Source organism: Garra rufa, chromosome 23 (assembly GCF_049309525.1).
Source record: "Garra rufa chromosome 23, GarRuf1.0, whole genome shotgun sequence".
Lineage (NCBI taxonomy): Eukaryota > Metazoa > Chordata > Actinopteri > Cypriniformes > Cyprinidae > Garra > Garra rufa.
The window spans coordinates 21,985,768-22,009,521 of record NC_133383.1 but is presented as its reverse complement, the minus strand read 5'-3'; the positions used below and the strand labels follow the sequence as shown (position 1 = coordinate 22,009,521).

Sequence of the window (23,754 nt, the reverse complement as noted above, 5' to 3'; positions counted from 1 at the left end):
ACCCCTTGGTGTCACATTTTAATGCTCAAGGTACCCCTTTAGCATCATTTTAGTGTCAAGTAGTGTAAAGCAGCTTCAGAACAGCAGCAGTATGTGATGAGCAGTAAAATGCTCCAATAGTGTCTCTTTGATATGAGGAGCAGTAAGGTTCATCTGAACTCAGCAGGACATTCAGAGGTGGTTGTGAAGAGGTAAGCTAAGAATAGCGAAATACTAAAGACTTCTTGTAGCTTTGTTAAGTGTTGCTTGTCACGTGATTCTTAGTCTCAGCCTCAGACGTCACACCCACGGAACGTTGGCTAAACATCTGATTCATAAGGTACACTTAACTGGAAACACTTCAGGAATGTCGAAGTCGTCATCTGATTAGTTGAATTTGATCGGATTTCCGGGAGATGCGAGTGTCGCGTTTATTTTCGGTCTGCCGGGAAACAAAGCGCAGACTGATTTACTCTGCGTTTTGCAAAAAGGTGCTTATGCAGACGCATTGTTGTTATACGCTTTTGCAACGTTCTCGAACAAATTACTGACTTACTGCTTGTTCTACCTCTTCTTATTTAACTTTCAATGCTGGCTATTTCAATGACTGACTTGTTGCACGCCAGTCTGTTGTTGTGGGGGCATTTCCACGCATCGAAACGTGATGCTGAACGGAACGAACTGTGATTGGTTGTTTGACATGTCGGTCAAATGGCCTTATGGGCGGGCCTTGGCCAATGAAAGCTGCCATGAATTCCAGACCTTCAGCCGTCAGTCTGAAGGTCTGGCTACGCGAGACTACGTGATTTGGAACTTAACACACTGACGTCAGATCAGTTCCGTTATGCTAATCTCACTAACTTTAAAGATGATGATGTGCGGAAGAATGAAGTGTTAAACCAAGCAACACCAGAGCATAGTAACAGAGGAAGTGAAGGTTCACATCAGCTACAGTGAGTTTGTTGTGTTCCTCTCATGCTATTATAAGACTTTGCATACAATAACCAACCAAATGTATGTTTTATAGAGACTCACTAACCTGATTCCTCCTCTAACATTAGCTTGGTCAGTGCTGATCTAATATGATGAAAAGTAAGTAGGATGTCATATATTACAAGGAGCAAATCAATACCGTCTGTATGAACAAATAACTAAAGATAGGCCTCTTTAATATTGAAAAAGTAAAGTCGTGACGTATTGTCAAGCATGGTAACCCATACTCGAAATTGGTGCTCTGCATTTAACCCATCCAAGTGCACACACACACACAACAGTGAGTAGTGGACAAACACACAAACTGTGAACACACACAGTTAATCTGTATTTTTGTTTTGCTTATAAGCAGGCCTGGCGCCAGGATGGCATAACTATTATTTATAATAGCTTCGCTATTAACTTGTCCTGATTTTATCCAATGAATGCAAGCTATGCATCATTTACCTAATCTCCGATTAGAAAGCGAAAGCGATAAATATTGCCTGCATTTTGTAAAAAACGATAGAGTTTGGAGAGGAAAAGGTAAAGATCAATACAAAACAAATAATTTACAGGTTAATTCAGTTCATTTAAAAAAAACAAAAAAACGTTTGGAGCATTTTTTGTTTTTTAAATATAACTTTTTGATTTTTAAAGTAACGACCAAGCGGCGGTGGCAGACAATGCGTTGATGTTTGATCAATTTTGCCTCCTCAGATAATCACAACTAGCCTGAAATAAATATAGATCTAGGCCTAAAAGAGTTAAAGTATAAAACAATGTTCATTTCAACGTTAAAATAATATAAATGTGCGGTATTAGGCACATATTCAATCCTTTGTGCAGAGAGCCGCTTTGCAGGACAAGTAGGCGTCAGCTCAATCACTTGCATTTTTGCAGTGGAAACAATTTAAAATATTCCGTCATTTTTGCTCATAAAGGTAAGAGTAAATAACAACAATACAATATCAAAATATCAACAAAACGTTGCAAACGGTGCTTGAAACGTTGAAAACAAACTTGATCACATCTCAAACATGAAATCTCAATAGGAGTGCTTCTCAGCAAAAATCAGCGAATACATAACTCAAGGACAAGATACATGTATTTATAAAAAGCTTTAAATTATTACTTAACGAAATAAAACAAATAAAAAACAAAAGCTCTTTCATTATGTAGTCTGTAAAGATTAATTTCTCTCTAAAAGCGCGTCCAAGAGGAAATGGCGATCGACAACTTCATCCTTGCGAGACACTGACTCAGAAAACACAAGCGTTTTAGCGTTTATTTTACATTAATAACCAATAAAACACAGGCGGTGAATATAAACACTTTTATATTAGTTTAATGTTGAAATTAACATTGTTTTATACCTGGACTTGTTTAGGCCTATAGATTTTATTGTAGGCAAGTCGTGATGATTTGAGAAGGCAAAACTGATCAAACACAGGCTATGATCAACTCGCTGTCTGCCGCTAGCTGCTTGGATGTTACTTAAAAAAAAAAAAAAAAAAAAAAAAAAAAAAATCTTATATTGAACGAACAAAAATATGCTCTAAATGTTTTTCTAAATTAACTTAATAAAAAAACGAAACAAAACAATCATTTTGCCATTACATGCACGATGTCTGAGTTTTGAGCTCTGCCGTGCCAAAAGAGACGATCAAGCGAGTGAAGCGATTAGCCACTCCCTCCCTACGCATCTACCAATCAGTAGCTAGTTTGAAAGCGAGCAGAGAGTGCTCTGACCATTTTACTTAAAATTTTTATCAAATTCGGAATTTTGCATGCCTTCACGTTTGGGGGGGGGGGCAGTCACAGCATTTAGCAGAGGTGGAAAGAGTAATAAAATATGCTACTCAAGTAAAAGTACTGTTACTTCAATGAAATTTTATTTAAGTACAAGTAAAAGTACTGGTCAAAAAATCTACTCAAGTAAAAGTAAAAAGTAACTCATTTAAAATTTTACTCTGAGTAAAATTTACTGAGTTTTTTTTTTTTTTTGAACAGCAGGGGTGGGTGGGGGATTCTAGTATTATTCAAAAAAGACAAGGGGATATAAATCTCAACCTGGTTGTTTTTAATTGAGGAAACAACTTTACAAATTAAAGTGCAATAAAAACAAATAAATAAGATACAATTAAAAATTAAATAACCATATAAAATATTTAGGGAAATTTTAGTGCAAATGATCCCATAAAACTTAAAACACAACCACTGAATGTGGCATAAACTGTGGATTCACTAGAGCCGGGGTTCCAAACCTTTTTTACTCCGGGCCCCCCAATAATTTTGCCTTATTATTCTTCTACTTCATGTTATAAAAAAACTCAAAATTCAAACAAACTTTAAATTAAAACTTTAAATATACCTTATAACCTTTAAAGAAAACCTCTGCTAAATTCTAACTTTTTAATATATACAGATTTTAAGCTCCTGAATTCCTTACTAAAGACATTCTTTACAACTTCAGAGTCCTTTTTCTTAAATAAGTGAACCTGCCTTACCAAACAGGACAACAGGGAGATGCCAAAAGACCACTAAACCTATCCCTTTGAACTTGACTGGCTGAATATCTACTGTTTGTATCCATTAAAAAAATTAACATACGAATGCAAACTACAGCAAATACATTCTAAATCTGTTGAAACACATCAATGTGAAGGTTCGACAAAGACAGGATCAGTGAACTGTCAGTGTGCGCCTGATGCTCATAAACACCAAGCCTCACTCCTCTTCTATGGGTAAACATCCATTATAAAATACTCACAGGACAATAATTTGGACAACTAGGCAAATGTTTTGAAATTTTTATGCAAAAAATACGATAGGGATCAGAGCCCCGAGAGCACGCATAGTTTGTGAATCAATAGCGAACTTATGCGTACCTAATGTACGACTCTGATATACACGAGTGTTATACATTAGGCACGCGCAAGTTTGTTATTACCTTTACATTAGAGCGACGGTTTGCTTCATGCATGCAGCCGAGAGATGTAACTCTGCAAAACTGTGCCTTGTCCGTCTCCATCTTTCTTGAGTTAGAGCGCTGCGTTTGTTCTGCTGCTCATCAAGCAATCAGTAGTTTCCGGTGAGCGATCTCCTCCTTCCCTCCACGCACAGTTTTTTTTTAAATTAATTTATTTTATTATTTTATTATTATTTTTTTTTAATTTTTACTCAGTAATGGATAATATTTCAAATGTAGTTAAGTACAATACTTAAATTAAAACGTACTTAAGTAAAAGTAAAATTACAAAATTTAAAAGTTACTTTAAAAAGTAGAAGTACACAAAAAACCTACTCAATTACAGTAACGTGAGTAAATGTAATTCGTTACTTTCCACCTCTGGCATTTAGGGGGGCATTGCCCCACCTTGCCCATGTCTATGTCCGGGCCCGCTTATAAGCTCATTGCACTTGGATCCAGCTCTCCTTCGTTTCATCCGGCAGATGTGTAAAAGATCAAATTAATTTACTGTTTGTATGAGCATCCTGACCAGGCTGACACTGACTCAACTAATGGTGTGTGCTTGAGGTGGGACTATCAGTTGGAGGGTGATCAGGAAACATCTAATTTAGTACTTCCGCTTGTGGTAAACGGTAAAGAAATAACACACTTCTTGTACCTGAGGGCCACATGCTTTTAGACTTCACACATTGATCTCAGATCAGTTTCACTCTTCTATTTTATTCAAACTGCAACTGAAAGCAAAGAAGAGAAGACCAATCAAAAATAAAATGTCTGGAGATCCTCTAACCTGATTCCTCTTCACACATTTGCTCTGTCTATGCTGATGTAATACGGACTAGAGATTCTGTTGACCAATAGCAGACTTTTTAGGCTTCACACAATGATCTCAGATCAGTTTCACTCAGTTATTACATTCAAAATTGGTTCAAAGCAGGAAAGAGTAGAAGAGCAAATGTTAATGACACAGGAAGAACATTCAACATTTGCACAGTTTAATTGTGCTGGACTGTAAAAGAGCAGAAATGTCCAATGATATTTATGATGATGTGATCAGGACTGAGTCTGAGGGAATGAACAGAAAGAGTGTGGTGATGACGGTGGATATCTACGAGAGTGCAGATTGTGTGAGAGATCATGACTTCAGGACAGAGACAAACACACATCAACCACCTCAGCAAATGGGTAATCGCATTAATTTCTTTGATAAAAACTTTGCAATTTATACATGTTCAGTCATTTACCATTATGTCTGTGTTGATCAGGAAGTGATTCAGCAAATATCAGAAGCTCCAGAGCAGCTACAGTGTGTTTGGTGCTGCTGTGTGTTCTTCTGCTGACTGCAGTCATAGCGCTGTGTGTCCACATCCATACAAACAACACAAACTACACACAAGAGACACACCAGCTACTAACCAAGATCACCAACCTCACAGAAGAGAAAGACAAGCTACTAGCCAAGATTAACAATCACAAAGATAAGAGAGATGAGCTACTAATCAAGATCACCAACCTCTCAGAACAGAGAGACCAGCTGCTAACCAGGAACACCAACCTTACAGAGAAGAGGGATGAACTATTAACGAAGAACATGAACTTGAGAGATGCATTTTTTAAAAGTTTCAAGGAAATAGGTGTCTTTCCAGTGTACTATAGCTAAAAGGTTTACCAAGTTTCTTAATTCAGAGTTGGTGGAATAACAAGCTAATAGCGGAACTGTTTGTGTTTACAGATGGATGGTTATACTCCAGCTTCAGTTTTTACTTCATTTCCACATTGAAGCAGAGCTGGACTGAGAGCAGAAGATACTGTACAGAGAGAGGAGCAGATCTGATCATCATAAACAACAAAGAGGAACAAGTAAGTGAAATTAGAGTGGAAGAAAAGAGTAGGCTAAAATATTCTCTTATATGCATGTAGATGATCTATTTGGAAGTTAAATGTCTAGTTTATTCTATTAGGAGTTTGCAAAAAAGTTTTCTCATGGTAATGAAGTCTGGATTGGTCTGACTGACAGTGATGTGGAGGGCACATGGAAATGGGTTGATGACAGCACACTAATCTCTGGGTGGGAAATAACTGAATTAAACTGATTATTATGTAATAATATTATATATTATGCAGCACTGAACATCTAATACTGATCTGTTGTTTCAGGTTCTGGGCATCTGGACAGCCCAATGTACATAAAAAGAACTGTGTTGTGACATATTCAAAAGGATGGGCTGATAAAACATGTAATAAAGCTTTTAAATGGATCTGTGAGAAGAGCATTGCAAAGTATCACATACAATGAAATATATGTTTATTCAGAATAATTGTAACATGAATACAGGGTTTATTGTTAGTTACTCTGATGTTGTGTCATTAAAGTCTTGACATGTTTAACTTAGGTATAGGTTTAATAATGTGTCATTAATATTTTAATATAAATTTTTTTTGAATAAATTATGACTGTAGTTGTTGTAGGTTTAGGGGCAGGGGTTGGGTTATATGCTCATAAATGTGTAAATAGTGTAATGTAAATAAAATGATTGTGACTGTTTACACTGAAAAGTCACACCCCAACATGTATGCAATAATGGCAATATTATTACCCAATATACATTTTAATCATGACGATAAAATTACCAAAGCCTTTCGAAAAAGAACATTAAAAAGGGTACCCTGTACGCCAAAGTGTCCTGAACAACTGTCAATATGTGACGCGTTAGCAGTGAGAATGTGTTAAATACACAGAGTAACAGAGGAAGTGAAGCTCCAGAGCAGCTATAGTGAGTTTGTTTTGTTCCTCTCATGCCATTATAGGACTTTGAAGTCAATAACCAACCAAATGTATGTTTTATAGAGACTCACTAACTTGATTCCTCCTCTTACATTTGCTTGGTCAATGCTGATCTAATATGATCAAGAACAGAATGAAAATCATCGTACCACCACGTACGTTATAATCAGGAAGTTGGTCATGAACTAGTCTTACGTAGACAGACCTTCAGACTGACGGTAGAAGGTCTGGGAACCTTGGCCATTTTGAATGTCCAGCCAAGAGGCCATATGACTGACAGGTAAAGCAACCAATCACATTTCATTTAGTGCCGTGTCAGTTTTAGGGGTGTGAAAATGTCCCCAAAATAACAGAAATTAATACGTGTGTAAAACGTCTTAAATGTATTTTACTGATTTTGTGCAGCGAACTTGAAATATTTCACATACTTTTGAAAATCCAGCGTTTAGTTGATCCTGATAAGGGCTCATTGTCACAGTTGTAAACCATTTCCATTCAGCCAGCGGTCTGTGGGTGTGACATATGAGGCTGAGACTAGTTATAAACTAGCATAAAGCAGCTTCAGAACAACAGCAGTATGTGATGAGCAGTAAAATGCTCCAATAGTGTCTCTCTGATGTGAGGAGCAGTAAGGTTCATCTGACCTCAGCAGGACTTTCAGTAGAGGTGGTTGTGAAGAAATAAGCTAAGAATAGTGAAATACTTATCTTAAAATGCTTATTTTAATGAGGAAGTATTTAATACTATTAAAATGATTATAAACCATATTCTCATGAAGCCCAGCAAGTTCTAAAGATTTCTTGGAGCTTTGTCGAATGTTGCTTGTCACATGATTTGGAACTTAACACACTGATGTCAGATCAGTTCCGCTATGCTAATCTGACTAACTTTAAAGATGATGATGTGCAGAAGAATAAAGTGTTAAACCAAGCAACATCAGATCATGTGACTGCTACTCTATCCTTCACTAAAACTACTGCCTTTTTAGGTATGCAAGTGAAATTGGTATATGCAGACAGGATATGACATACTGCTATACGTTGTCACATTTTCAGCCAAGAGTACAGTGTTAAAAAAGACCACACGTTAGACAGACACACAGACAGACTGAGGACTAAGGGCAAGCCACCAAAATGTCTGAGGGTGTTTATGCTAATACAAACACTGACAGAACAAGGGATAAGGACAGATGCACCAAGAGAAAGCAAACACCTCAACACACAGGTACAAATGCAAACAAACTTTTATTGTATTGGGTGTAGAAATTAAGAAACATTTATCTTTATATCTGTCACCTATAGGAAGTGATTCAGTAAGGATCAGACGCTCTAGAGCAGCTGTAGTGTGTTTGGTGCTGCTGTGTGTTCTTCTGCTGCCTGCAGTCATAGTGCTGTGTGTCCAGATCCATAAAAACAACACAAACTACACACAAGAGGCACACCGGGTACTAACCAAGATCACCAACCTCACAGAAGAGAGAGACAAGCTACTAACCAAGATCACCAACCTCACAGAAGAGAGAGACAAGCTACTAACCAAGATTAACAACCTCACAGAAGAGAGAGACCAGCTACTAACCAAGATCACCGATGTCACTGAAAAGAGAGATGAGCTACTAACCAAGTACATAAACATGACAAATGAAAGGGATGGATTATTAACCAAGAACCATCAACTGCAGAACATTCTCAGTGAAACGGGTGATCTTGAACTGCAACTAAGCAATATGCTATTACTATAACTAAATTTCATATTCAGCATACTGTAGTTGGGAATAATGAGCTAATCGCTGAACTGGTTGTGTTTACAGATGGATGGTTATACTCTAGCTTCAGTTTTTACTTTTTTTCCTCTGAGAATAAGAGCTGGACTGAGAGCAGAAGATACTGTACAGAGAGAGGAGCAGATCTGATCAGCATAAACAACAGAGAGGAACAAGTGAGTAAAAATGAGACCGGAAGAAAAGATTAGGCCTATATATTTTCTTATATGCATTTGGATGTCTATTTGGAAGTTGAATGTCTGGTTTGTTCTATTAGGAGTTTGCAAAAAAGTTTTCTCATGGTAATGCATTCTGGATTGGTCTGACTGACAGTGATGTGGAGGGAACATGGAAATGGCTTGATGGCAGCACACTACCGTCTGGGTGAGAAATCATTGAATTTAACTGGTTATAATAAATGATTCTCAAATTCAGAATCGTATCACGCAGAAAGCAGCACTGAACATCTAATGCTGATCTGTAGTTTCAGGTTTTGGGGGTCTGGAGAGCCAAATGGACGAAGAGGAGAGAACTGTGTTGCGTCTTATCCATCAGGGTGGTGTGATTATCCATGTAATGATGCTTTTAGATGGATCTGTGAGAAAAAAATCTTTAAAAAAATAGTAAAACAATCACAAATTTATTCAACAACCAATTTGTGAAATAAGTAAAACATGTATGCCATACACAACAAAACTATTTAGGTTGGCTTATGTTTAATCATTTGACGTTGTATTTATGCAAATAAGCTTTTGTGTCAAAAGATAGATTGCAATAAAGTTGATTGATTGCTTGGTGTGCATAAACGTCAGTATTTAGGGTTGGCAATCGTACTTCCTTACAGCTCTGAATTGTCCCGTTCATACAAACAGCTCAATGAATAAATCAATACTGTCTGTATGAACGAATAACTAAAGATAGGCCTCTTTAATATTCTCATGATAGTTCTAAACAAAAAGCGTGACTACAATATCAAGAATAATGTCAAAATAATAATACATTATTTAATATATGTATCACATGTTCCCTGTTTTGTATGTGGACTTATGTTACTTCCTGTCTGGTGTATTTTTGTAGTCAATTTGTAGTTTTTCTGTTGTTCCCAGGTGTTTGCTCATTTGTGTCTGCTTATATATATATATTTTTTTATTTCACATATTGCTACCTTGATGTTTTCTGAGTTAATTTGTACTTTTGTTTTGCTTATTAAACTCACTTCTCTTGGATCCAGTTCTCGTTTGTTTTTTAAGTTCACCCTACATTACAACATGAATCCAAATAATTTGGGGCCGGACTGTGATTAGTTGGGAAGTGATGAGGAAACATGTCTAATTTAGTATGTCCATTTGTTAATGCTAATGGTGAAGAAATAACACACTTCTTGCCACATGCTTTTAGACTTCACACATTGAACACATTGAGATCAGTTTCACTCTCCTATTTTTTTTTTCAAACTGGAATTGAAAGCAAAGAAGAGAAGACCAGTCTGTGAAGAATGACAAAAAACCCTGCCATGAAATTAAGCTCCAGAGCAGCCACAGTGAATTCACTGTTCTTTTCATGCTATTAAAAGACCAATCAAAATATATTTTCTGAAGATCCTCTAACCTAAATGCTCTTCACACATTTGCTCTGTCTATGCTGATGTAATATGGACTACTGATTGTTTTGACCAATAGCAGACTGTGGAAAGTGATGAGGAACTTGACTAATTTAGTATTTCTGGTTTGTTCACTCTAAAAGGCACAAGATGCAAGGGCCACATCCTTTCAAGACTTAACACAATGATCTCAGATCAGTTTCACTCAGCTATTACACTCTAAGCAGGAAAGAGAAGAAGAGAAGAAGAGAAGACATTCAACATTTGCACAGTTTAACTAAGCTGGACTGTAAAAGAGCAGAAATGTCCAATGATATTTATGATGATGTGGCGATCAGGATTGAGTCAGAGGAAATGAACAGAGAGCGAGTGGAGAAGATGGTGGATATCTACGAGAGTGCAGATTGTGTGAGAGATCATGACTTCAGGACAGAGACAAACACACATCAACCACCTCAGCAAATGGGTAATCGCATTCATTTCTTTGATAAAACGTTGCGGTTTGCACATGTTCAGTCATCTTCACATCTGTGGTGTTCAGGAAGTGATTGTGTGAAGATCAGAAGCTCCAGAGCAGCTACAGTGTGTTTGTTGCTGCTGTGTGTTCTTCTGCTGATGGCAGTCATAGTGCTGTGTGTCCACATCCATATAAACAACACAAACTACACACAAGAGACACACCTGGTACTAACCAAGATCGCCAACCTCACAGAAGAGAAAGACAAGCTAACCAAGATTAACAACCTCAAAGATGAGCTACTAATCAAGAATACCAACCTCTCAGAACAGAGACCAGCTGCTAACCAGGAACACCAACCTTACAGAGAAGAGAGATGAGCTACTAACTAAGATCACAGCCCTACAAACAGAAAAAGATCAGTTAACAAGGCAGAAGCAAAATCTGATAAATTATAAAGATGGATTATTATCCAAGAATGTCAATCTAACAAAACAAAGTGAAAAGTTATATCAGGAGAAAACTGAACTGTGGAAAAGTCTGATTGGTAATTTTAAACTATTGGATAAATTCTGTTAAAAAATATTGTTCAGAAATGGGGAAAAATGTTAATAGCTGAACTGGTTGTATTTACAGATGGATGGATTTACTATCAATCCAGTTTTTACTTCATTTCCTCAGAGAAGAAGAGCTGGACTGAGAGCAGAAGATACTGTACAGAGAGAGGAGCAGATCTGATCATCATAAACAACAGAGAGGAACAAGTGAGTGAAAAATAGAGTGGAAGAAACAAGTAGGCCTATATATTTTCTTATATGGCATGTATATCTCTATTTGGAAGTTGAATGTCTGGTTTATTCTGTTAGGAGTTTGCTAAAACGATAGTAATGTATTCTGGATTGGTCTGACTGACATTGATGTAGAGGGAATATGGAAATGGGTTGATGGCAGCACACTGACCTCTGGGTGAGAAATCACTGAATTTAACTGATTATAATAAATGATTCTCAAATTCAGTATCATATCACACAGAAAGCAGCACTGAACATCTAATGCTGATCAGTAGTTTTAGGTTCTGGGGGTCTGGATAGCCAAATGGATATGGAGGAGAGAACTGTGTTGCGTCTTATCCATCAGAATGGTGTGATTATCCATGTAATGATGCTTTTAGATGGATCTGTAAAAAAAGTCTTGTTAAGTATCAGATATCATGAAATACATGTTTATACACAACATTTTAACATGATTGTCATTTTTACAATTTTGTAAGCCAAAGCTAAGAAGAACGTTTCTCTCATTAATCAAAAATCTCTACTTCTAATCACAAATCTGTCAAGGAGAGGATGATTTTCTGTCAAAATTATGGTAAGCTTCAAGATTCATTTAAAGACCTGGTTATACAGTATGTACAGTGGCTCTTCATAAACTTTATTCTGTGTGAGCATCATTACATCAATCAAGTTCAACCTTTTTTCTTGAGTGTTGCACGATTTTGAGCTTTATGTATTGACATCAGATCAGTTCTGAACAAGAAAAATAATTTAAGTCAAGCACTTTTTTCTATTGGCATGATAGTTGTGAACAATGTAATTGTAACTATAATGACTTTAAAAAGATAGTTCACCGAAAAATGAAAATGTGATGTTTATCTGCTTACCCCCTGGGCATCCAAGATGTAGGTGACTTTGTTTCTTCAGTAGAACAGAAACAAAGATTTTTTTTTAACTCAAACCGTTGCAGTCTGCCAGACATACAGTATAAAAGTAGTTAATGGGACCTACGGCTTTGAGAGTCGAAGAAACATACACAGACAAAACCAAATTAAACCCTGAGGCTTGTGACGATTCACTGAGGTCTTAATACACAAAACAATCAAACTGTGCAGGAAACTGAACAGTATTTATATATTTTTTTTACCTTTGATCCACCATAACATACCAACTGTCCTGAGAGCGTTCACAACAGCCTGTGCGTGATGAACAGCATGCATACCTTCACCATAACTTCAGTTGATCAGGCTTAAAGCAAATGTAATCTTTTAGTTTTAGAATTAGTTAATCGTTTGCAACAATCAGGATAATCACAAGCAATTACAATTTTGAGTAGCTGTTGTACCCACAATCTCTCTGTGTGAAAAATGAGTCACATATATGCGCAACAGATAGCTTTCACACATGCCTCTACTATGCCAGAGCACATTGATGCGTCACATGCTGGCCGTTGTGAACACGCTCAGGACAGTTGGACATTGTGGTGGATCAGAGTTTAAAAATGATATAAATACTGTTCAGTTTCTTGCACAGACCGACAGTTTCATGTCTTAAGACCTCAATGCATCGTCACAAGCCACAGGGTTCAATTTGGTTGTGTCTGTGTATTTTTTTTTTATACTCAAAGCCGTGGGTCCCATTGACTGCCATTATATGATTGACAGACTGCAACAGTTTGAGTTAGAAATATTTGTTTGTGTTCTACTGAAGAAACAAAGTCACCTACATCTCGAATGCCCTGGGGGTAAGCAGATAAACATCACATTTTTAAGTAAAAAGTAAATAGTTCCATTCTTTCTTCTTCAGTTCCATTTGGTGATGAGGAACTGAAGAAGAAAAGATAAATTTCAATAATTTATACAGTTTTATAGAAATTTAAATGGCATTTATATTAAAGGTTAAGCTACACATTTTGATATTCTAGTAGTCTGCAAGCAAACTGTTTACACTGTGGGAAATGGAGATCTGTATCATTTCTAAGTAAAACTTTTTTTAATATAAGCAGACAGGAAATAACTGCTCAGTGCGGTCACAGCAGTGTAGTTAAAGTTCAGCCTCTTAAAGTATTAGCACACAGCGGTGCAGTCCACACACCAGCAATTTACACGATTTGACGCTTAAAGACTAAAAATCTTCTAGAAAACTCACGCCAATAGAAGCATTGAAATACGAGAGATGGAAAGAAAAAATGTAGGGGAGATGATCACTGATGCCAGCAGCGATGCTAGAAACCGTCATCATGTCAGGATGGAAAACAAGAACTCGGGCAGAGAGAGACACCATTCACCTCAACACACAGGTACTGAGACATTTAATTATGGTTAGATAAACTAACATGCACATTTGAGTCAAGAATGTGTTTAAGAAATTTTAAGACAATCTTCACATTTGTGATCTACAGGAAATGATTGTGTGAAGATCAGAAACTTCAGAGCAGCTGTAGTGTGTTTGGTGCTGATGTGTGTTCTTCTGCTGGCTGCAGTCATAGTGCTGGGTGTGAATCTCCATAATATGATTGAGGACTTTTACACCAAGAACAAAAACCTCACCAATGCGATAGATGAGTTAAAAAACAGAAAAGAAATCTTGGAGAGCAATATCACAAAATTATCAGCAGAGAATAAAACCTTGTTTGAAAAAAATGGAAAATTACAGAAGAATATTATCAATTTGTCGCAGCAGATAATCAAAATGGGTAATAAAGAACTACACTAAAACTACACAAATATTCAATATATATAAAAAAAGTCCAAATGTTTTGAGTACAACAGTTACATATTGGTTGTGTCAATCTCTGTGGATGGGAAAGCAGAGCTAAACATTGCACTGCTTGTGTTTACAGATGAATGGAAGTGCCTTCAATCCAGTCTCTACTATGTTTCTTCAGAAAAAAAGAACTGGAATGAGAGCAGAATAGACTGTACAGAGAGAGGAGCAGATCTGATCATCCTAAACAACACACAAGAACAAGTGAGTGAAACACTCAAAAAATGTCTAAACTATTGCTTTGTGGTCTTTCTGAGACATCTTCATGCAGAAAATTAATTAATATGTAAACAAATACAAAAAACCAAGGGGTAAGGTTTGGGCTGTTATATTTTTGTGTTTTGGTTTATTTAATCATATTTCACTTCTAGGAGTTTTTGAAGAAAATTTCTGGTAGTTCTGAAGTCTGGATCGGTCTGACTGAAGTGGGAGGCACATGGAAATGGGTTGATGGCAGCACTCTGACCCCTGGGTGAGAAATCACTAAAATAAAATATTTAATTCAACTGAAAATAATTAAATAAAGGTGCTTCACGATGCCATGGAAGAACTTTTTTTGTCTAAATGGTTCTATAAAGAATCGTTAACATCTGAAGAATTCTGTTTCACAAAAGATTCTTTGTGGCAAAAGAAGATCCTTCAGATTGTAAAAAGGTAAGAAAGAGATCGTTCTCTAAAGAACAGTTGACTGAATGGTTCTTTGGGGAACCAAAAATGGTTCTTCTATGGTATCACTTGAAGAACTCATTAAAGCACCTTTATTTTTAAGAGTGTAGAACCAAATTGATCAAATGAAACAGCTTTATTAGCTACGTCCTACGTTGGTCCCTTTTGTTAAGCCGACATCTAATGCTGGTCTTTTGTTGCAGGTTTTGGTCAACTGGAGAACCTAATGATAGCTCTGGTAATGAGGACTGTGCCATAAATCTGTCAACAGGGGTTGCTGATCGTTCATGCGATACAATTTTTAAATGGATCTGTGAGAGGAACAATTAGAGAACTAATTAGGGGTTAATACAGGGTGGTTACAACATTTTTTGTCTCATTTTTTTTTTCACTTTTTCTTCTTAAACGTGGTTCTAACAAGTATGTTTCTCGTGTAATAAATTATCTTTATCATTAAAACTCTTGAGAAAACTCATTTATGATTCTGTTTTATTTTGTTACCCATACAACATCTAGCAAACTTACACTTAAAGCTGAAAAAGTTTCTATGCTAAAGGGATTTTTCACCCAAAAATTTGAATTCTGTCATTAATTACTCACTCTGATGTCATTCCAAACCCATAAGATCTTCAGAACAGAAGCTAAGCTCTGCATAGACAGCAATATAACTACCGTGTTCAAGGCTCAGAAAAGTAGTAAGGACATTGTTAAAATAGTCCATGTGACATCAGTGGTTCAACCATAATGTTATGAAGCTATGAGAATACTTTTTGGGTGCAAAGAAAACAAAAATATCTATATACATGTAACGGAGGCCAACTAGTAGGTGCTGTGCAGGTAAACCTCACTCCTCGATCTCAAGAGACGCACTAGCGACTGATGCTAGAGGTTGCAGCCTTTAGCCTCCTTGTTAGTGCGTCCGCCTCCTGTGCCGGAGACCCGGGTTCGAGACCAGCTCGGAGCGGGTGCGAGGGGTTACATTGGTGCCGTGACCCGGATGGGAGTGAGGTTTAGGGGGGTGAGTGTAACGGAGGCCAGCTAGTAGGTGCTGTGCAGGTAAACCTCACTCCCCGATCTCAAGAGACGCACTAGCGACTGATGCTAGAGGTTGCAGCCTTTAGCCTCCTTGTTAGTGCGTCCGCCTCCCGTGCCGGAGAGCCGGGTTCGAGTCCAGCTCGGAGTGGGTGTGGTAGGACCCGGGTGTGAGGGGTTACATACAGTTGAAGTCAAATGTTTGCAGAATCTGCAAAATGATAATTATTTTACCAAAATAAGAGGGATCATACAAAATGCATATTATTGTTTTATTTAGTACTGACCTGAATAAGATATTTCTCATAAAAGACGTCTACATATAAAGAAAATAGTTGTTAAATTGATAAAAAAAATACCCTGTTCAAAAGTTTTCATACACTTGATTCTTAATACTGTGTTGTTACCTGAATGATTCACAGCTGTTTTTTTTTTTTTTTTTTTTTTTAGTGATAGTTGTTAAATTGCTGTTAAACCGTTAAACTGCCTGCTGTTCTTTAGAAAAGTCTTTCAGGTCCCACAGATTATTTGGTTTTTCTGCATTTTTGTGCTTTTGAACCCTTTCCGACAATGAATATAAGATTTTGAGATACATCTGGTCACATTGAGGAAAACTAAAGGGACTCATATGCAACTATTCAACACAACAACTGTTCAAACACTCACTGATCCAGAAGGAAACACACTGCAAAAATACTTTTCCTACTTAGATTTTTTAGAACAAGCTAAAAAAAAAAAAAAACTGCCAATGGGGTAATCAAAAAAAAATCTTATTTTAACTTCTCATAACAGGAAACAAGATTTTTTTTTCTTACCCAACTGGCAGATTATTTAGCTTGTTTCAAGCAAAAACACACTTATTTTTGACTTTTGAGATAATTTTTACTTGTCTAGAAAATCCTCCTTGATTTAAGAATTTGTAGATATTTTGACTGAAAACAAGACAAAAAATCTAAGTAAGAAAAGCAGTGCACAATGCATTAAGAGGGTGTAAACTTGAACAGAATAAAGATGTGTACATTTTTCTTATTTTGCATAAATATCTTTTTTTTTTTTATTTAGTACTGCCCTTTAGAAGGTACAGAAGATACTTACATGTTGCCCAGGATACAAAAGCTCTTAATGCATTGTTTTTCCTTCACAAGCATCAGTGAGCGTTTGAACCTTAATTCTGCCTGGTAACGCTTGTGATGCAGAAACTACACACTTCACATATAAAAAGAAAAATAATAAATTTTAATCATCAATTCAATTTATAAAAGAAATAAAATGTAAATACAATCAAAGGCTTAACAACATGACTAGGTTTTCTAGCGGTCTAAAAAAATGCTTACATGGGTTGGGGGTGGGTAAGATCTTTATCATTTATCTGCAAAAATGTTTTTATATAAGCACACAGGATATGACTGCTCAGTGCAGTCACAGCGGTGTAGTTTACGTTCAGCTTCCTAAAGTATTAGTTCACAGCAGTGCACGATTTGTCTCTAAAAGGCCGAAAATGTACAAGAAGAACAGCACAGGTACTGTGACTTATTTCATTATAAGGATAACTAACACGCACATTTTAGTCATGTGAGTAAAGAAACATTTATCTACGTATCTGTCATTTTCAGGAAGTGATTCTGTGAGGATTAGAAGATACAAAAAAGCTACAGTGTATTTGGTGCTGCAGTGTGGTCTTCTGCTGGAGGCGTTTGTTTTGCTGCTTGTGGAACATAGAACTAAGACACGCCAGTATGAACATGGTGAAGAAACGTTAATTAAGTCAATATACGAGCATAGTGCAGAGGTTAAAAAATTGTTCAAAAAGAAGAATGAATTAGTGAATGCCAATAACAAAACGGCTAAACAAAATCAACAGTTAAATGAGGAGGAAATGCTTCTGTCAGAACATCTTCGTAAAATGGGTAATCTTAAACTACACTAAAACTACACAAATATTCAATATTAAAAAGATGCAGTATTCGTGTTGTTTTAATTCAAGGAGCTTGTAACTAATCAGGTTGTGTTACCAGATGGATGGAGGTGCTATCAATCCAGTTTATACTACATTTCCTCAACGAAGAAGAGCTGGACTGAGAGCAGACAAGACTGTTTGAAGAGAGGAGCAGATCTGACTGTTATAAACAGCAAAGAAGAGCAAGTAAGTAAAAAATTGTTTCAAAAATTGTTTTAATCATATACAATGTATGTTAGTTAAGATATTAAAACATTATTTAATGATATTCTATAATTAGGAGTTTCTTAAAAATTATGGTGAAGTCTGGATTGGTCTGACTGACAGCGATGAAGAGGGCACATGGAAATGGGTTGATGGCAGCACACTGAACTCTGGGTGAGAAATCACTGAATTCAACCGATTATTATGTAATAAATGATTCTCACAGTATTTTATCACACACAAAGCAGTACTGAACATCTAATTCTAATTTGTAGTTTCAGTTTCTGGGCGTCTGGACAGCCAAATGGACATAGAATGGAGAATTGTGCTGTGACTTCCTCATCAGAGGCATATGACTATCCATGTAATTCTGATTTTAAATGGATATGTGAACGGAAATCTTCTTAACATCAAAACAAACAAAAAAAATTTTTGCAAATAGGAAGCAGGTAAAAATATGAAGTTGTACTTGTATTTGCTTTTTAGTAAGCTAAAGATTGTTTCTTCTGCAAGTCCCATTGTAATAAATCATTATTAAATCACTGAGGAACTTAATTTGCTTTTATTTTGTTGGTGCACATGTGTGGAGCAGCTAGTATTGCACTACACATTTATGAGTGACGCTTATAGCAGACGTATCGAACCGTGAGCTCCGACACACTAGATCAAGAGTATGCAGCTTCACACTTAAAAGAATTGACTGATGTTAGTGCTAGGCTAACAGCTAAATATAGCTAATATTCACTATAGCTTTTTTCTATGGCTTTGCTTGTGGACACAGTAAAACTTTAGGGACCATTCAGCCTTTCAGTGTGATCTGATACCTGTTTGCTAATGCTAATAGTGCACTTAAGGTGCTTTACAAAGGCCCCAGTCTACTGTTAACTGAGGGCATTCTAACAGATGCATGCAACATCTTAAAACCACTGAGACAGTATTCAAAGAAAGAGAATTGAAACAATTTCCACTTAATGGATTCACTACAAGGGTTGATCAGTCCTTGTTTCCTACAACAAAAAATAAGGCCAAAAAAGTTGAAGTTGAAGTCTGAAACACTACAAGACTTTTTGAACAAAATGGCTTCTTCTGAAAACCTCAAGAGCAGAAACTCAGTCCAGAAGTTCAGAGTAGTACAAGAATCACCGGTTGAATGGTTTTAAGAAACTGACAATGTCTGAAAGTTACAGGAGATACAGGAAATAAACAGAGAAAGGTAAGGGGAGATAATTATCGATGCCAATGTATAATATTTTTTTAGAGTTTACCTGCAATATATTATCAATGGTTAACTATGGTCAGAGGAAAACAGCAAGAAACCTTAACTTCATATACAGTATGTGTTCTTTAAAATAAACTTGAAGAAAGAATAAATAAATAAATAAAACCTGGACCACAAAACCAGTCCTAAGTAGCACATGTGTATGCAATAGCCATAAATACATTGGGTCAAAATTATAGATTTTCTTTTATGGCAAAAATCATTAGAATGTTGTTCCATGAAGGTATTTTGTAAATTTCCTACCATAAAAATATCAAAATTTATTTTTTACTAATAATATGCATTGCTTAGAAATAGATAGATAGATTTTTTTTTTTGAAAGAAATTAATACTTTTATTGAGCAACGACGTGTTAAAATGATACAAAGTGACAGCAATGACTAATATTGTTAAAAAAAAAGATTTACATTTTGAATAAATGCTGTTCTTTTAAACTTTTTATTCATTTAGAATCCTGAAAAATTACCACAGGTTCCAAAAATAATATTGGGTAGCACAACATAGATAATTCTAATAAAAAAACAAGCATATTAGAATGATTTCTGAAAGGATCATGTGACACTGAAGACCAGAGTAATGGCTGATAAAAATTAAGCTTTGCATCAGAGGAAAACGCATATCAAAATAGAAACCATTATTTTATATTATATAATAACATTTTGCAGAATTATTTTTTTTCTGCATTTTTGATCAAATAAATGCAGTCTTGATGAGCATAAGAGACTTCTCAAAAAAAAAAAAAAAAAAAACATTACAAGTCTTGCTGATCCCAAACTTTTGAATGGCAGTGTATATTTTTAAAATATATAACGTTATCATCTTAACAAGATATTATGTGTTCCTGACCAAAGTTGCAAAAGATCCAAACACTTCCCTTACTCTTCGTGGAACAATTTCACTAAGGTTTGTACACTATCCATCTATCTGTATTAAAAGCAGTGTAAGTCGCTTTGGACTACAGCGCATACCAAAAACACTGAGATGTTCTCATGTGTTACGAGATGAAGACTCCAAACACCAGTGACTAAATATAGCTTCCTTAGTCACAAAAGGTCTGATTGACATCTAGATCCACATTTTATACATCTATAAAGAGTTAAGATGTCAGGTCAGAAATGGAGAACTCAAACACCAGCTCAACACACATGCTCATTTTATTATAACAACCACTAACTACTAACATGTTAGTCACTTTAGTGTTTAAAGGCCACCAGACATGATCATGCCAATATGCTGTGATATAATAAACACGCCTCATGGGAGGAAATGTCTCTTAGTGACAGAAACCACTTATTAGTTTCACTTCCTCTAAAGTGTTTTTAGTGCAGCACGTCAAATGCTTTCCTTAAAGATATTTGCAATTTCTTGCACATTCAAATGTTTTATCCCTAAAAACATATATATAATATTACTTTGAAAATATGCTACACTGCACACTGATCGTTCACATATGCTACAATCAAGTAGTTATAGGAAAACTTCTGATATGCAAGTGCTCACTGTAACAACCAAGGACAGGGAATTTATGTTCCTTTTTCAATCCAACATTCCCTCTTATTCAGCTGATAATATCTTTTGCAATAAAAAAAATAGAAGTAACTTCATCTATATAGTTGTGCATTGGAGCAGAGATTAGAACTGTGTTCTTCTGATAGGTGTTATTACAGTTAGACTTTGGTGTCATTTGCAGCACCAGCATCTGTGAAGTGCTTCTCAACCAATGTGTTTGTTATACAAAGTTTTAACTGTAAAAAAGCTACTATGGTGAACAGTAACTACAGTGCATTTCATTTTGTGGTGCGGTAAACGAGTACAAGAGATAAAGCTTGAAAAAAATGTATGTCTTACCAGGATATCACATGTTTATACTGTAACCACAGTGGTGCCTTATAAAAGTAAAAGCTCAAACAAGAAGTTCAGAGCAGTGCAGCCTACTTGAAGCAACAACTTTAAATAATCTCAAATATACATCTTATTTGTGGAATTCATTGGACATTGAAAGGGTAAAGTTGAAAATAATGAGAAGATGAACATCTATGCCAATGTAGATCCTGTAAACACTGTCAGGTCAGAAATGGAGAATACCAGGAGACACCAAACACCTCAACACACAGGTACTGCGACTCATTTCATTAGAACAACAATACAGACTTGGCAGACACATAACACATTTGAGTTATATGAGTGTTGAAGTATAATTTATCTTTAGGAAGTGATTGTGTGAAGATCAGAAGATACAGAGCAGCTGTAGTGTGTTTGGTGCTGCTGTGTGTTCTTCTGCTGACTGCAGTCATATTGCTGTGTGTCCACATCCGTACAAACAACACAAACTACACAAAAGAGAGCAGTGAGCAGCTAATTATCATTACCAAACTCACAGAAGAGAAAGACCAACTACTAACCAGGAATACAGAACTCACAGAAAAGACAGACCAGCTAGTAAACCAGAACATGCAACTGACAAAAGAGAGAGATGGTTTATTATCAAGTAACCACAACCTGATTAAACAAAGAGACCAATTACTTCAAGAGAAAACTGAAGTGTTGAAAAGTATTCATGAAAAAGGTAATTATGGACTAGGCCTATTTTAAAACTAAAACAACTACTTGTTGGTAGATCAATGTGATGGGAATGAAGTGCTAATAGTTGAACTGGTTGTGTTTACAGATGAATGGGTTTACTATCAATCGAATCATTACTTAATTTCCTCTGAGAAGAAGAACTGGACTGAGAGCAGAAGATACTGTATAAAGAGAGGAGCAGATCTGATCATCATAAACAACAAAGAGGAACAAGTGAGTGAAAGTAATTTTGTAAGAAATGTGTTATTACTTTATCATGTGACTATGTTATTGTTTCATTTTCACAAAATCTCAGGATTTTGTGAGGAAAATATCTGCTAATGCTAGTGTCTGGATTGGTCTGACTGACACTGATGTGGAGGGAACATGGAAGTGGGTTAATGGCAGCACACTGACCTCTGGGTGAGAAATCATTAAATTGAACTGACTATTATGTAATAAATGATTCTCACAGTCAGTATCATATCACACAAAAAGCAGCACTGAAGATCTAATGCTGATCTGTTGTTGCAGGTTCTGGGATCCTCGAGAACCCAATGGACGAAGAATAGAGAACTGTGCTCTAACTTATTCACCAGGATGGGCTGATTATCCATGTAGTGATTTTTTTCTATGGATTTGTGAAAAGAGCAGTTTAAAATAAGTCATCACATGAACTGTAGGTTTATAAAATATATAACAGTATTTTTTTTCCCCTAAGAACAGATATATTTAAAGGAACTGCAACTGCCATTTTTTTTTTTTTTTGTTTGAACATACAGAGTAGAATCATTTACAACACCAAACAGTGAAGTGAAAGTGCTTGGGAGTAAGCAGGACAAAATCAAAGACACACTCCGAATAAAGCAACTGCGGGCAGGATTCTTTTTCTTAAAGGGGTCCTATTATGCTTTTTCACTTTTTTTGAATTTTAGCCAGTGTGTGGTGTGTATGTTTGTGCTTAAAAAAACATCTACAAAGTTACAAAGTCCATTTTAAAGGGGGATATTCAGTTTTTTAAAAAATCCCTTTTCAAGAACTACAATGAATGGCTCCTTTGGACTACAGCGTTTGTTTTCTGGATGCTATGATGTCACAACACGGTCCATTAGAATATCATTCAAATAAATTATGCCTATGGAAATTCGAATTGTTTGCAGGTGGCGAGGGACGAGGTGGGGAATTAGCCTAACTTTAGCAATGTAGCATGGACAGCCACTTGTATAAAAAAAACACTGTAATAAATAAAGAAATATTGTAACAATCGATTATCGACAAAATGAAGTCTTCTCTATTTGAAGTCTTACACTGATGATCTGACAGTTACAGTATGTACTTCAGACTCACCAACAGGGTTACTCAGTAGACTGTAAGCAGTTTTCGTTAGCCTGCATTTTAATAAACACCTTACTTTTTAATCAGTAGTTTTCTGGTTTATAACAGACTACAGAATATCATGTAGTATGCATGGGTGGTTCATTAAGGAACTCAAAAAAAAAAATTGTAATGCTGTTTCTGTTCATAAGAAACAGTTATTTTACAGATTTGGTGGCATTTGCTGTGTCATCATATAAATAACAAAGACAAAATAAAACACAATCAAATATAGCGAGCTGAGTGCTTGTTCACCACATCAAATGCATAAGTCTCAACTAATATTTTAGTTAAAAGACAGTACCGGTGGGAAGAGTAACTTTTCATAATTAACCGCATGAGTACAAGAGGAATTTTCTCATCAAATGTCAGCAAAAACTTTTTTTAGTGTCCCATCAGGATATCACATGTTCTTGACCACAATGGTCTTTTTCAAATAAAAGCTCATAAGCAGAAGTTCAGAGTGGTCCAGTCCACTTAAGCAACAACTTGTAATATACACGCGTTTAACTCCAGCAGACTGAATACGTCTTATTACGGCAATATGAAGAATCCCAGGACACATGGAATGGATAAAGATGAAGAGGAGATGAAAACCAATGCTAATGCTCATGA

At 36.1% G+C, this 23,754-nt stretch overlaps 4 protein-coding genes, 1 long non-coding RNA gene and 1 pseudogene across 6 annotated transcripts in view; 5 read left to right on the top strand and 1 right to left on the bottom strand.

Annotated features, from left to right (window-relative positions):
• cadm2a (cell adhesion molecule 2a) overlaps positions 1–23,754 on the bottom strand; it is a 508,011-nt gene that overhangs the window by 273,009 nt on the left and 211,248 nt on the right. The gene's annotated exons all lie outside the window — the stretch shown is intronic.
• LOC141299780 (uncharacterized) lies at positions 133–6,360 on the top strand. Its single transcript, XM_073830156.1, has 6 exons — positions 133–191; positions 4,920–5,110; positions 5,191–5,559; positions 5,658–5,785; positions 5,887–5,993; positions 6,083–6,360. The coding sequence occupies exons 1-6, from the start codon at positions 133–135 to the stop codon at positions 6,219–6,221; spliced, it is 993 nt and encodes a 330-aa protein (XP_073686257.1). The 3' UTR covers positions 6,222–6,360.
• On the top strand, positions 7,844–10,184 carry LOC141299778 (uncharacterized). Its single transcript, XM_073830154.1, has 6 exons — positions 7,844–7,934; positions 8,012–8,410; positions 8,521–8,648; positions 8,750–8,856; positions 8,963–9,095; positions 10,152–10,184. The coding sequence occupies exons 1-6, from the start codon at positions 7,844–7,846 to the stop codon at positions 10,182–10,184; spliced, it is 891 nt and encodes a 296-aa protein (XP_073686255.1).
• On the top strand, positions 10,376–22,429 carry LOC141299775 (macrophage mannose receptor 1-like; annotated as a pseudogene).
• Positions 14,439–15,206, top strand: LOC141299634 (uncharacterized). Its single transcript, XR_012341811.1, has 2 exons — positions 14,439–14,537; positions 14,935–15,206. It is a non-coding gene; the product is annotated as an uncharacterized lncRNA (long non-coding RNA).
• On the top strand, positions 21,230–22,429 carry LOC141299777 (uncharacterized). Its single transcript, XM_073830153.1, has 5 exons — positions 21,230–21,317; positions 21,413–21,769; positions 21,872–21,999; positions 22,082–22,188; positions 22,300–22,429. The coding sequence occupies exons 1-5, from the start codon at positions 21,230–21,232 to the stop codon at positions 22,427–22,429; spliced, it is 810 nt and encodes a 269-aa protein (XP_073686254.1).

Excerpts from the sequence above, each read along its gene's own strand:
- LOC141299778 (XM_073830154.1), top strand. The coding sequence starts at position 7,844 with ATGTCTGAGGGTGTTTATGCTAATACAAACACTGACAGAACAAGGGAT. Across the intron at positions 8,649-8,749 it reads TAAACAACAGAGAGGAACAA|GAGTTTGCAAAAAAGTTTTC; the intron begins GTGAGTAAAAAT and ends TTGTTCTATTAG. Across the intron at positions 9,096-10,151 it reads AAAAAATCTTTAAAAAAATA|CAGACTGTGGAAAGTGATGA; the intron begins GTAAAACAATCA and ends TTTGACCAATAG.
- LOC141299777 (XM_073830153.1), top strand. The coding sequence starts at position 21,230 with ATGAACATCTATGCCAATGTAGATCCTGTAAACACTGTCAGGTCAGAA. Across the intron at positions 21,318-21,412 it reads CCAAACACCTCAACACACAG|GAAGTGATTGTGTGAAGATC; the intron begins GTACTGCGACTC and ends ATTTATCTTTAG. Across the intron at positions 22,189-22,299 it reads GGCAGCACACTGACCTCTGG|GTTCTGGGATCCTCGAGAAC; the intron begins GTGAGAAATCAT and ends CTGTTGTTGCAG.
- LOC141299780 (XM_073830156.1), top strand. The coding sequence starts at position 133 with ATGAGGAGCAGTAAGGTTCATCTGAACTCAGCAGGACATTCAGAGGTG. Across the intron at positions 5,786-5,886 it reads TAAACAACAAAGAGGAACAA|GAGTTTGCAAAAAAGTTTTC; the intron begins GTAAGTGAAATT and ends TTATTCTATTAG. Across the intron at positions 5,994-6,082 it reads GACAGCACACTAATCTCTGG|GTTCTGGGCATCTGGACAGC; the intron begins GTGGGAAATAAC and ends CTGTTGTTTCAG.